The sequence below is a fragment of the Octopus bimaculoides genome, chromosome 4 (assembly GCF_046866305.1).
Source record: "Octopus bimaculoides isolate indiv1 chromosome 4, ASM4686630v1, whole genome shotgun sequence".
Taxonomy (NCBI): Eukaryota; Metazoa; Mollusca; class Cephalopoda; order Octopoda; family Octopodidae; genus Octopus; species Octopus bimaculoides.
In genome coordinates this window covers 99,492,514-99,506,938 of record NC_142931.1, presented here as the reverse complement: position 1 = coordinate 99,506,938, position 14,425 = coordinate 99,492,514, and the positions used below count along the sequence as shown (strand labels likewise).

Here is a 14,425-nt window from a genome sequence, read left to right as displayed (position 1 = left end):
CAGGTTCCTATATGTGAGCATGTGTGTATTTCTCTTTCCCTCCCATTATCCTTTTTGTTGTCTATCTCCATCTCTGCATTTTCTTACAAATTTCTACAGAACCCCATTCCACCCACCACTCTTCAAGTCTTCTTATTTTGGGGGCACTTTCCTACCAACAGTTTGTGTAAAAGTCTACCAGGCGGCATTCCCTTTGCAACTTGGGAAAGAAAGATTTGAATGATGTGAGATATTCAGGTCTGAAGATGTGCAGTATTTGATTAACACAGATCATAATGTACAAACTAAATCAAATGTCCAAAATTAGAAATAATTTTTAACCCTTAAAAAGGGTTGATGTTCAGGGAAAATCTATCAGGCAAAAATTAGGGCAAATTTTTGTGTTAGAAGATACTATTAAATGGGATGTATTTAAAAACAAGTATTACCATATTTCATAAAACGTTCTAGGGAATTACAAAGTGTAAAAGCAATAACTTATTTGATAATAATAATAATAGGTATATACAATTTTTTTCTTTACAAATAAACAGATATTTATTGATGCAATATAAAATATCTTGTCAAAGATTCAGATGGAAGTTGGAAGCATGAAAAATGGTGGTGGATTTATAGTGCTAGTAATCTTCAGAAAATATATGACATGAAGAATATTAAAAACATTATTCCTTTTTGACTCAAGTTTAAGATCCTCACTAAGTTTCCTGTAGTCCATTAGAGATAAGAATGGCAAAACCCTTATCAAAAAAGCTCCAAATAATTAAGTATTTTAGTGATGTGTTAAAGTACTCATCAAGTATTAACAGGTCCTTTTTAGATCTCTTACAGCAAATTCTTATAAAACACATTCTTCATAATCCACCTACTTTGAAAAATTCTTATAAAACACATTCTTCATAATCCACCTACTTTGAAGTAAGAGTTGCTTTCTACAAAGTTAAAAATGAAAAGGCTCCAACAGAAGTGCTTAGATAAGTGAGAAATGGAATACTGGAGCTTAGTTGATAAATAAGGAACAGGTGGTAAAGATGTATACAGGAATTCTTGAGGGCTTTCCTTCCTCCATGTTGTATGGAAAATATTGATCAAAAATAAATGGATACATTCATCTTCAAGTCTCAGTCAGGTTTTCATGCTGGTCAGGAACCAATGATCTGATATTTTCAGCTCCTGAACTAAAAGAAAAATGCATTGAGCTGCCTCACTGCGCCATTGACTTCACTAATACTTTTGATTCAGTGACTCATTATGCACTATTGCCAATACTCGGAAAAGCTCATTGTCCTAATAAATTTATGATTATTATCATGTCCATTCATGATGGGATCAAATGTGGCAAATGCTGTGACTCATTTTTCAGTTAGTGTTATTGTAAAAAAAAGTGATATAATTTCTCCTCCTCTGTTTGCTATATATTTCACAAAAGTTGTTTTGCAATCACTTTCAAAGACTGCCATGAGGGAATTTGTATACTTCACCATATGATAGGTAAGGTATTGAACTCCAAACTTGATTCTAATCACATACATAAGCAACATCTTGTATGCTGATGATTGTGATACCATCACACACAATGAGAAACATCTTCTCAATATAATTGCCTCCCTTGTCCATCTCTCTCTATCTACCTTTCTTTTTCAGCTAACGTTTTAAATGCATAATAAATATTCCTTTCCCACCTCATCGCACATCGTTAACACTTCTCTCTCCCTCTTTTTCTCTCATTCTTCACCTCTACCTGCAGCTGACCACATGACTATTTGGCCTAAGTGTATTAATATTGATCACTTTTCTCTACTTTTTCGTCCCTCTCTCTCTCACTCTCACTCCACCTAACTAATGTATAATAGGCAAATAAACAAGCAGATTATTATATAGATTATTGTAATAAACCATATTGTTAAATATAGTTCTCTATAGATGCATTTCATTTTCTAGGTTACCATGACCAACATCTTGTTATTCAGTGGTTTTGGGCAGCAATTGAAAAATTTGATAATGAAAGAAGGTTACGCCTTTTACAGGTAAGTATTTATCATTGTTGTTATTTAATTCCATTTTTCAGCAAAAATTTTTAAAAATCACTTATTCTCATGATACAGGTCCAAATAGATCTGTAATCATATGTCACTTGTTTACTCCAGGTTAGCCCTAATCCAGCAGACTTATTAATAAAGTCATGACTATCTTCCCGAGGGTATCTAAGACTATCAAATATATCCTTTTCTGTATGGTGATATGATATGATTTGACTGAGATTTGGTAACTAGTTCTTGCACTTTGGGTGCCTATGAAGTGACTTTCTCATCGGTAATACTCCAGAAAAACAGACTTCCATATATCTCTTCTGAAGTTATTTTTTTTTTACCTTTTTAGAATTACATCAGTCCATCGATTCATTGGAACCAATTTACAGTGTGATATTTGATGCTATGATATATAACAATGAGGTTCAGATGTTCAACACTTGGTCACATGGTCAGTAGCTGGAAACCTTGGAACAAATATATGTGTTATGCCTTTTGGATAGGCCTCATTCTGTTTGCCTGACAAACTGATTCTGCTCACCTTTCACAGTTGAGTAAACAATAACAGAAAGCAGTATCCAGCTACAAAGCAATTTTCTCCAAAATTCCAAACTTCTGCTGCCATGATAAGATGCACCCAGAACACTCTGCAAAGTGATTAGCATTTAGAAGGGCATCTAGTCATAGAAACCATACTAGAAATGGAATGTATGAGTCCCTCGACTTGTCTAGGATGTCATTAACTCCAAATAAGAAATGACTCAGATCAGACAGTGATGACCTCAACTGTTGCTGGTATGGATAGCAGACATATGATGGTGTAATGGTAGTGGGGTGGATTAGTTGCAGTGGCCTACCTTGTCTTTTTTTTTTTTTTTTTTTTTTTTTGTTATTAGGATGTGAAGCAGTAGAACGATACCTCCTGCATTAACATAACTTTACACCATTACTGTTTTCTTCTTTTCTTTCAAGTTTGTAACTGGAACCTCCAGCATTCCATATGAAGGGTTTGCTGCCCTACGTGGAAGTAATGGACCACGGAAGTTTTGTATTGAAAAGTGGGGACGTATTACCAGCCTTCCAAGGTATGTGCTACATTATTGTACACTATCTTTATTACCACTTAGCTTTTCCTTATAATTGTTATTATCGATATCTATTCATTATTAAGAAATATCTATTAAATACAAGATATCTACTTAACATCAATCAAATATTAAATATCTACTCAAAGTTAGTTGCCTGATATTAGAGTAGTTGGTAATGCTTGATGCTTTTGTGAAAAGTTGGAGTGAACTACTCACCATATGGTCATATAAGTGCTAACCTTGCCACTGCATCCATTCTGTTGTGTTCCTGAACAAGGCATCCTAACATTATGTTCCATTTAGTATGGCTAATAAAACCATGCTCCATTCCTACTTCCTACAGATTGCAAGATGAACATTTATTCAGCTGTTGGAATAAGTATTCTGCAACTGAATATTCTCAGTATGTAAGCAACAAGAAAGATTTTAGTTTTATTGGTTACTGTTGAAGAAACAGTGATGAAGTAATACACCAGTTGTTGCTATGGAAGCCTAATTATAGCAAAAGGTGTAAAGAACATCACTTTATGTACATTGGACAACTGATACAAATCACTGGGATAAAATTGAAAAATATGTCTACTTCTATGGATAATTGATCATGCCTGCTGGAATTCACTTTTTGGGAACATCTAAGCTTCTTGACAATGACACTTATTGTGTTTTACAAATTAATGATTATTGATCAAAGATGAAAACTGAAAATAATATATTAGAACTGTAGAAATATGAGAGAAAATTAATAAGCAAGTTGTTTGAGGAAGTTTTGCTATCGAAAGTTTCTGTTGTTGTAAATTATTTGGTGGTTTCATTCACAGAGTTAATGTCTTCTATTTTGATCACTTTTTTTCAGAGCACACACTTGCTTTAACCGCTTAGACCTGCCTCCATACACTTGTCAAGAAATGTTGTTTGAGAAATTAGTGACTGCAGTGGAGGAAACAAGTACCTATGGCATGGAGTAAAGCAACTTATCTTGAGTCATTTGATGATGACGTTTGATAATGATGATGACGGTGAGGAGGAAGAGGAGGAGTCTGATTGCAGTAGCAATACCTAGTTATCTGTTTAAGGCAGCAGCAATACAGCAGCTCTATGTATCAACACCAGTTGTCCATATGTCTTGCTATAACAGTGAAACTATCTGCAATTGCCTGCTAGCCATGTCTCTGGCCAAATGCCACTGCTATTTTGCAGGAATTCTCTCACACAACACATGTACATCATACACTCACTCACCTGCACATAAAAACACACACACACACACACACTATACATTATATATATATATATATATATATATATATATATATATATATATATATATGTGAAAGGAAACTGACAAAATTTAACTACATTGTTGCCTTGAAACTATGTAGTATAGTAGTTTAACTAGATTTATTGATATGTGCATAAATAACATACTAAACATATATGTATTATATATATATATATATATATATATATATATATATATATATATATATATATATATATATATATTCCCAATTGGTTTGAAGTACAAATCAAACTAAGGTTTCTTGTAATCCAACGTGCATCGCATGAATTTACTTTGATGCACTGTAGCATATTTCTGTGATATGAGATGGATGTTGGAGACAGATATTTTGCTAGTTGCCTACATTGATAAAAGAAGTATGTGAGAAAAAGCATTGCATAGCAAGCAGCCTTATCCTACACTGGCTTAACAGAAATACTTCTACTGTCTTTGACATTGCTGCTGTCTAGAAGCATTTCTTCCACACTAAGAATTTCTCTGGTGCCCCACCCCATCCCCTTGCATTGTCACATAAGTGGGAGGTCAGTAACCTGTGATGGTAAAACATGAAGAGAAAAAATTATCAAATTTGCTGTGTAATGATCGTAGCTTTGGGCTCAGTTAACAGAGAAGACAAATCTCTCTCCCTCTCTCTTTCTTTTTTTTCTTCCCTCCCCATATCTGTCTATCTTTCTGTCTACCAGTCAGTTGTCTTTTTAAGTGTGTTTCAGAAAAGAGAAATATCACTGGACTGTGAAGATACTTGATTTAACATACATCCTTTTATACCAAAACACACAGTCATATATATATATATATATATATATATGCACACATGTATATATTAGTGTGTTTATATATAAATATATGCATATGCGGTCATACATATAAATTATATGTACATACACACATATTTATATACATAAATAAACATGTGCTTATGTATGTGTTTATTTACATCACCAGTTCACTTATATGAAAGTCATGACATTTGTGCAGTGTACCTGTTGACTCTTCTCCAGTCAGTATTCCCTCAGCTTTGAAACTGTGGATTAAGAGATTCCTCACTCGGAAAGAAGTAAGGGTTAGTGTCAGGAAAGGTTTCCAGCTGTAAAACAAATGCCTCCTTAACATATTTGTCTAACCCGTGCTAGCATGGAAAGAACAGATATAAAGACAAACAGAAAACATGTATGTGATTAGTACTTGTGTGTGTGTGTGTGTGTGTGTGTGTGTGTGTGTGTGTATATATATATATATATATATATATATATATATACTATACACATGCTCACACATATTGCATATATAATTTTGTTTTGAGTATTTTTTCTTTTCTTGTATTCGTCATGATAGGCCTTCTTTTTCTCTGTCAGGATTAAAAAAATTAAAATATCAAATTAATTATTCAAATTGGAAAAAGTAAATGCAATGATGATAGGCTGGCCAGTAGGTATCTTATCTGATTACCAATTACAGTTATAGATTACATAATAATATATGTACCTGTTATGTTATAGACTCTTTATACTAACCAGTGAAAAATAATGTTAGGACTGATTCCTTTAACAAACAAGAGAAACAAAATCTTGCATCATTTTAGTCAGTTTTGTTCCAATTTTCCAAATTGATATGTTAAATATATTAAAATAAATTAGGCCTATTTATTTACAAAATTCCAGTTTTACTTCTCTGCTGACTCACTTCATCTTGGAAAAAAAAATTGTTAGCAAATCACCCACCCTCCTTCTTTTTTGTTTTTAAGGAATTGGAAGGTCACAACAGGAAAGAATATTCCATTACTCTTTATTTATTTTTTTTTTTCCTATTTTTATTGTCTTGCCATGTCAGCAATCAAAATTCTCTCATTAAGGGACAGTCAGTGTTTACAGTGCTTCCTAATCTAAACGTCAGGTACGATCTTCCGGCATTTCATTGCCTTGCCCCCACTCCCTATCTCCGGCTCTATCTTGAAAGGTTGGTCCCTCCACTCTCGAATACTCAACAAAATCAGTGTGAGAGGAGAGTAACAGAGGTTCCCTATTGTGTTGATATTTTATATATATATATATATATATATATAAATATGATATACATTAATCTATCACTGGAACATGGGTATAAATTGGTGAAACTGGTTGTATCAGTTGCTTATATATTCATTAGAGATACAAAGTTTTATTTATATTACTCCACACAAACAAACACATACACTATATCATAACAATTTGCTAGGTTTATTTTTTACTCAATTATCTCCCTGCTTATTTTCTGATATATAACTATAAATTTTATATATATATATCATGTATACGTGTGTCTGTGTGTATAATGGATATATATATATATATATATATATATATATATATATATATATATATATATATACACACACACACACACACACACACACACAAGTGTATGTGTGTGTGAGTTACAAATGTGTGTTTGTGTATGCACACATACACATGTACATATCTTTTATCAGTTAATTTTTCCTATTGATATTGGCTTTATTAGTGATTGCTCATTAACTTCAGGTGTGTTCGCATGAAGCCTATGCCTTCAAGTGAAACTACTTGTATATGAGCCTTTCAAAAAACAGTTTTATAAAGTATGTTGCTGATAACATGAAGTGAACACATCATAGCATTTGTTGCTGCTTTAGAGAAAAAAATGGTATTTCATTCCAATGTAGTGTGTGGCTGTGATTTGAATGGAACCTACAATGTTTATATTCCATTTTAAACCCCCCCTTACAACACTACTGCAATTATCTTCAGTTTGCTTTAAAAGATACTTAAATTATTGTTATGAATATGTTTATTGTTACTGCCGAAAGTCTGTTTCTTCAGTTACTGCCAGGGAGAAGCCATAGGAACATTTTGTGATGATGTTTCATTGATTTCAAAGTCATTTCTGATGTACTATTTCGAAGGTTGTTGTAATGGTCTGTGCAAAAACAAACACATCACCACAAGAGAAACCCCACCCCACCTCCCAAAAAAAAGAAAGAAAAAAAGTAAAACAATACACAAAGGCAATGGCTTTCAGAAACTCTTTGCTGTTTTTTTCCTAATTTGCAAGTTGTTCTTATCTTAATTAGTGGACAATCACAACAGATTAATTTATATCTCATTGGAATGTATAATCAGAAAATTTTAATTAATAGAGAGAAAGAAAGAGAGAGAGCTTGGCTTATATACTTTGTTTTATAAAACAAATCATACACAACAGCACTTGAATATACAAAACATTACTTTTCTTTTTTATACATGCCCATTCCCATTTTAAGGGATAAATTCAGATATATATATATATATATATATGCACACACGCACACACACATAAACATATCCATACATAATATGAGAATTATTTGCAGCAAATACAAAGTGTGCTTTCACATATCCAGATATGCTGTGATCTGTTAGAATTTTTTAGGGGGCAGGGTGTTATGTCAGATTCTAAAATATATATCACAAACACATTACACATAAACACACACTTCCCCCACTTCATTGTTTTATAACTTTCAGTAGTGGTTTATTATCCCTTTAGCATTCATGATACTAATAATGTTAAATACGCTGGTGTATTTATATAGAAATTATAATTAATTGGAGAAAAGTAGTTTGGTACCAAAGGTAACATGTTAACAAGGCTGGGTATGATATGGTTTAGTCTTTAATAGTGGCTTCAGTTTAGCCAGTTTGAATGCTAAAGGGTTAGGGTTAATTTTATAATCATACAAATGGCCCTTAAATGGATGAAAGCTTTTTTTTTTTCTCCATTGCTTTATCCTTAGCTTAGTGATGTTATGTCTTCTCCCCACTGAATTAAGCAGCATTCTTCATTTGAGGTATCATTTCAATTTATTCTATTCAAAACAAGAGAAAAATAAATATATAAATAAATGAATAAATGACAAAAAGAAAAAACTCTAAATGGAGATTCTCTCAGACAATAAAAAAAAAATAAATAATTTATTTTACAAAGTAGTTAAAAACAACAACAAAACAAAACACATTTTGTCTCACTTTTAATTTATTTGTACATTGAAACTTTTCCCACTCTGCTATATTTTATATTGCCTACAAATGGCATAACCATTAAAACTTACCCAAACTTTCAATGTTTTTTTTCTTTTCTGTTTATTAATAATTTTAATTGTTGTTCGTTATTTTTTAAATTCATTATTTAATCTTACAGTTTATTATCTTCTGTTTATTTTTATGTATATTCTTTTCAATTTCATAATTCTCAGATTGGTATTCTGTAAGAGTAAGGACACAAATATATCTGTATCAGGACACACACACCTTCTATTTGCTCAATCAAATGCAGTGACTGTTCTTTTCAATATAGCAAATTTATTTACAGCTTAATTATTGATATATGATCAGGAGATGGAAGCTTGTTATAATGAAGATGATGCTGAGTGTGGTGATGATGCTGATGACTTAAAAAAGAAATATTACGATTCTTATAATGAATAACACATAAAATAAAATATTTAAATCAGTTCATTGAAGACCCTGGATGACATTTGTCAGAAGTATGCTTAACTTGAAAATATATTCTTTGTAATAATAATAACAATAATAATTGTTTCTAATTTAAGCACAAGACAAGCAGTTTTCAAGATTGGGTTTTCATTGAAACCATTGACTCCAGTTTTAGTTTGGTACGTTATATTATCAATGCCAAAATGATGAAAAGTGAAATTAACCTCAACTTGATTTAAACTCAAAACAGAGAGAAACAAACAAAATTACACAATGCATATTTCCTGATACTTAAACAATTCTGCCTATCCACCAGTCTAATAATAATATTAGTCCTTTCTACTAGAGGCACAAAGCTTCAGATTTGTGGACAGGGGTGTAGTCAATTACATCAACCCCAGTGTTTCACTGGTACTTAATTTATCAACTCCAAAAGCATGAAACGCAGAATGTAGTGACGGATGGAATTCCACTAAGTATGCTAATGATTCTGCCAGCTTGCTGCCTTGATAATAGTAATGATGGTGAGGATTTAAAATTTTTGGCACAAAGCCAGTAAGATCGGGGAGGGGATAAGTCACTTACATCAAACCCAGTGTTCAACTGGTACTTATTTTATCAACCCCAGAAGAATGAAAGGTAGTCAGCTTCAGCAAAATTTGAACTCATAACGTGAAGCCAAAGGAAATGCAGCTAGGCATTTTGCCCAGCACTAATGATTCTGCTAGCTTGCTGTCTTAAATAACAATAATAATATTTAAGATCTATTTTGTGCATGTGTGTGTTTGTGTGTATCACACTGGCACTCCATCAGTTACGACAAGGGTTACTGTTGATCCAGTCAACAGAATAGCATGCACGAAACTGACAACACCATAGACATGCATTCCCTTAACATAATTCTCAGGAAGATTCAGCATAATACAGAATGTAGCAAGGCTGGCCCTTTGAAATATAGGTACTAATTTTTACCAGCTAAGTGAACTGAAGCAATATGAAATAAAGTGTCTTGCTCAAGGACATAATACATGCCAGGAATGAAACTCATGGCCTTACAATCATGAACTGAATACCTGAACCAATAAGCCACATGACTTCACTATATATATATATATATATATATATATATATATATATATATACATACATACATAGATGCACATTTGTATGTGTATATATATATATATATATATATATATACTCACACACATCTGTGTTATAAAGAAGTTTGCTTCTGTCTCAGTCCATTGTGTAGTACAGTGGAAAAATACCTTGCATTTTGGCCTTAGGCCAGTCAATGCCTTATGATTAAAATTTTGTAGATAGAAACTATACTGAAGCCTGTCATGTATTAATATATACAGATAAGTTGTTACATAAAAATTCTATATTTATACATGTAAATCTACATGATAGACCTCGTATTACTTTCTATCTACCAAATTATATATATATATAACACACACATGCAGAATCCATCTGTATACATACATGTTGTTATTTGTCGATCTCCATTGGCTGAAGGCATATAACCTCTTTTCAAACTGAGGTTATATGTCTGTGGCCATTGGAGTCTGATGAGACATCTATAATATATATGTAAGGAGGCACAATGGCCCAGTGGTTAGGGCAGCGGACTCGCGGTCTCAGGATCGCAGTCTCAATTCCCAGACTGGGCGTTGTGAGTGTTTATTGAGTGAAAACACCTAAAAGCTCCACGAGGCTCCGGCAGGGGATGGTGGCGAACCCTGCTGTACTCTTTCACCACAAATTTCTCTCACTCTTACTTCCCGTTTCTGTTGTGCCTGTAATTCAAAGGGTCAGCCTTGTCACACTGAATATCCCCGAGAACTACGTTAAGGGTAGATGTGTCTGTGGAGTGCTCAGCCACTTACACGTTAATTTCACGAGTAGGCTGTTCCGTTGATTGTATCAACTGGAACCCTCGACGTTGTAAGCGACGGAGTGCCAACAACAACAACATATATGTAAACATGCAAAGTCACTGGTGCTCAAGCATGAATGCAGCCACATGGCTAAAACGAAAGAATGTATCTATATGTATTGTAGGCATGGCTGTGTGGTAAGAATCTTGCTTCCTAACCACATAGCTCTGAGTTCAGTCCCACTGCATGGTACCTTGGGCAAGTGCTTTCTACTGTAGCCCCAGGCTGACCAAAGCCTTGTGAGTGGATTTGGTAGACAGAAACTGAAAGAAGCCCATCGTGTGTATGTATTTATGTTCCTGTAACCTAACAGTTCATCAAAAGCGAATAAGTGCTAGGTTTAGCAAAAGAGAATTAAATACTGGGGTCAATCCGTTCAACTAAAAATTCAAGGTGGTTCCCCAGCATGGCCTCAGTCTGAAACAAGTAAAAGATAAAAGTTATGTATATATGTACATATATATGTGTGTGTGTGTATATATATATATATATATATATGGTAAATGAGAGACAGAAGATATGAGAATTATTAATCACTACAATTGTTTTCACACATCTAGCATCAATCCTTCATGGCTGGGATACTTAACAACTGGTTCAGGAGCATCCGATGGAGCAGATATGTCTCTTTGGGTGATAAATAAATATAACTCATTAAAGTCACAGTTCTGCTATGTATCTTCACATTTCGTGTAAAGAAAAGCAACAAATTAAAGGGTATAACTTCATTAACAGAGAAAATCAATAATAAAATAACAGATGCAAAAAAAGAAACAAAGGCACAATACAGCAAAAAATGTATTAAAAATAGCCATCAATAGATATGGATGTATAAATGCCCTCATATAAGTTGTATGACACATGTACACTTGCTCATACAAACATCTGCAAAGATGCAATTGTATGCACATGTGTGGTTTTCCACACATGCATTCACATAGCAAGTTAAATAGCTACTTGGTGATTATATGAATTTATCCATACCTTAAGGTAAATTACATTAACAGTTGCTCAAATTTATTCCCACTGCATTGTGCAAAAGTACGCATGTATGTAGGCATATTAAGAGTCTTTCAGAAATTCTATTAATGATCTCATGATACACAGAATAGACTGGGATTCCTTGGAGCAGAGTTGACATCTGGAAACAATATTATATGGTTTTGCGTGCCATACTATGGACCAAGCTATGTTATACTTTACTTGATCTTCCTTAAGTCGCCACACAGAATTGGCCAAAGATGTTGAATGTCTCTTATTGATTTTCTTGTATATGTTTGTGTATGTATATATATATGTGTGTGAGGTTTAATCATGTAACTTCAATAGGTTTATGGCTGTTTCGCAACCTTCTTGTAGTATTTCACTATGCAAGAAATTTTGTGTACATCATCATCATCGTTTAACGTCCGCTTTCCATGTTAGCATGGGTTGGACGATTTGACTGAGGACTGGTGAAACCGGATGGCAACACCAGGCTCCAATCTAATTTGGCAGAGTTTCTACAGCTGGATGCCCTTCCTAACGCCAACCACTCAGAGAGTGTAGTGGGTGCTTTTACGTGTCACCCGCACGAAAACGGCCACGCTCGAAATGATGTCTTTTATGTGCCACCCGCACAAGCCAGTCCAGGGGCACTGGCAACGATCTCACTCGAAAATCCTACGGGAGCCAGTCAGGTGGTACTGGCAACGGCCACGCTCAAAATGGTGCATCTCATGTGCCACCCGCACAAGAGCCAGTCCAGGGGCACTGGCAACGATCTTACTTGGCTTGCCGGATCTTCTCACGCACAGCACATTTCCAAAGGTCTCGGTCAGTAGTCATCGCCTCGGTGAGGCCCAATGTACGAAGGTCTTGCCTCACCACCTCAGCCCAGGTCTTCCTGGGCCTACCTCTTCCACGGGTTCCCTCAACTGTTAGGGTGTGGCACTTTTTCACGCAGCTATCCTCATCCATTCTCACCACATGTCCATACCAGCGCAATCGTCTCTCTTGCACACCACAACAGATGCTTCTAATGTTCAGCTTTTCTCTCAAGATACTTACACTCTGACGGGTATTCACATTGACATTACACATCCAACGGAGCATACTGGCTTCATTCCTTGCGAGCTTACGTATGTCCTCAGCAGTTACAGCCCATGTTTCACTGCCATGTAGCATGGCTGTTCGTACGCATGCGTCATACAGTCTGCCTTTTACTCTGAGTGAGAGTCCCTTTGTCGCCAGCAGGGGTAAGAGCTCTCTAAACTTTGCCCAGGCTATTCTTATTCTAGCAGCTACACTTTCAGCACACCCACCCCCACTACTAACTTGGTCGCCAGTAATGTGTATACTCAGCATTATACAATACATTTGTATATTCTTGAATTAATGTAAATAAAGGATGCTAGATCAGCAGAACATCATGGTTATATCAACAGTTGAACTTTAAATTTACATACAAAATTCCCTCTTTATATACACTGTGTATGGAACTGGACTAAATTATATTTAGTCAGTAAAAGGTAAGATATATTGTGTTGCTATTATAGAAAGAATTTTTTTTTTACATATGAACACCCTCACATAATTCAAATGCTAGATAGAAATTGAGGAATTAACCATTAAGATAACAAGAAGAAAAAAAAGATTAAATAAAATAACAAAGTATGGCTGGCTGTGTGGTAAGAAACTTGCTTCCGAGCCACATGGTTCCGGGTTCAGTCTCACTATATGGCATTTTGGGCAAGTGTCTTCTACAATAGCCATGGGTTGCCCAAAGCCTTGAGAGTGGATTAGGTAGACAAACTGAAAGAAACCTGTTGTATATATAAGGACCAATAGAATACCAGACTTTAAAAAGAGTACTGGGGTCAATTCATTCAACCTTCAAGGCAGTGCCCCAGCATCGCCACAGTCTAATGATTGAAATAAATAAAAGATATATTTTTAAAAATGTAAACAAATAATATAAAAAACTGGTGAATTCAAGATTCTACAGAATTCATGGATGAATACATAAAGACAGGGAGGTCAAACTAATACCAAGAAATTGTGTTCAGTAACAATAAACATCCATACGAGATCAACAAGGTTGCAAAAATATCGCAGAAAGCATTTGAACTTTCAAGAATTTTACTCTAACATTAGCTACATCATATGCTTTTCTCTGGCAAACAAATCACATATGTAGAAACACATTCAGGAATATTTATACATACAGATAAATATAAATATGCACACTTGGGCCTATGTGCATACATGTTTATATATATACCAGAGTAAGCACATAAATGTGCAACAAGGTGGAAAAAAGAGTACTCAAATACCAGATGTAGAGTAATATGCTTTATTTAAAAGCAGCAGAACTATAACAAAATCTATTACTCAGTTTCACGTTCATCGGACAGTTTTGTTAGAAAATCTAACAAAATAATCTAACAAAGCTGTTCGATGAACATGAAACTCCGAGTAACAGTTTTTTGTTATATTTCTACTGCTTTTAAATAAAGTATATATGTAAATATATACATACACATGCACATGAATGTATATATGCACAGATTTTTAAAAAAATATAAGTAAACAATAC

The 14,425-nt window shown here is 34.2% G+C and overlaps 1 protein-coding gene across 17 annotated transcripts in view; it reads left to right on the top strand.

The window, feature by feature from the left end:
• The window catches only part of LOC106872160 (E3 ubiquitin-protein ligase HECW2), a 105,148-nt gene extending 100,805 nt beyond the window's left edge, over nt 1-4,343 (top strand). For all 17 annotated transcript variants that reach the window (XM_089351101.1, XM_089351097.1, XM_089351100.1 and 14 more), the window contains 3 exons: nt 1,939-2,024; nt 3,000-3,112; nt 3,969-4,343. In XM_089351101.1, coding sequence (XP_089207227.1) covers nt 1,939-2,024; nt 3,000-3,112; nt 3,969-4,080 — 311 coding nt within the window. In that variant the 3' untranslated portion in view covers nt 4,081-4,343. The remainder of the gene's footprint in view (nt 1-1,938; nt 2,025-2,999; nt 3,113-3,968) is intronic.
• The last annotated feature ends 10,082 nt before the right edge of the window (nt 4,344-14,425 follow it).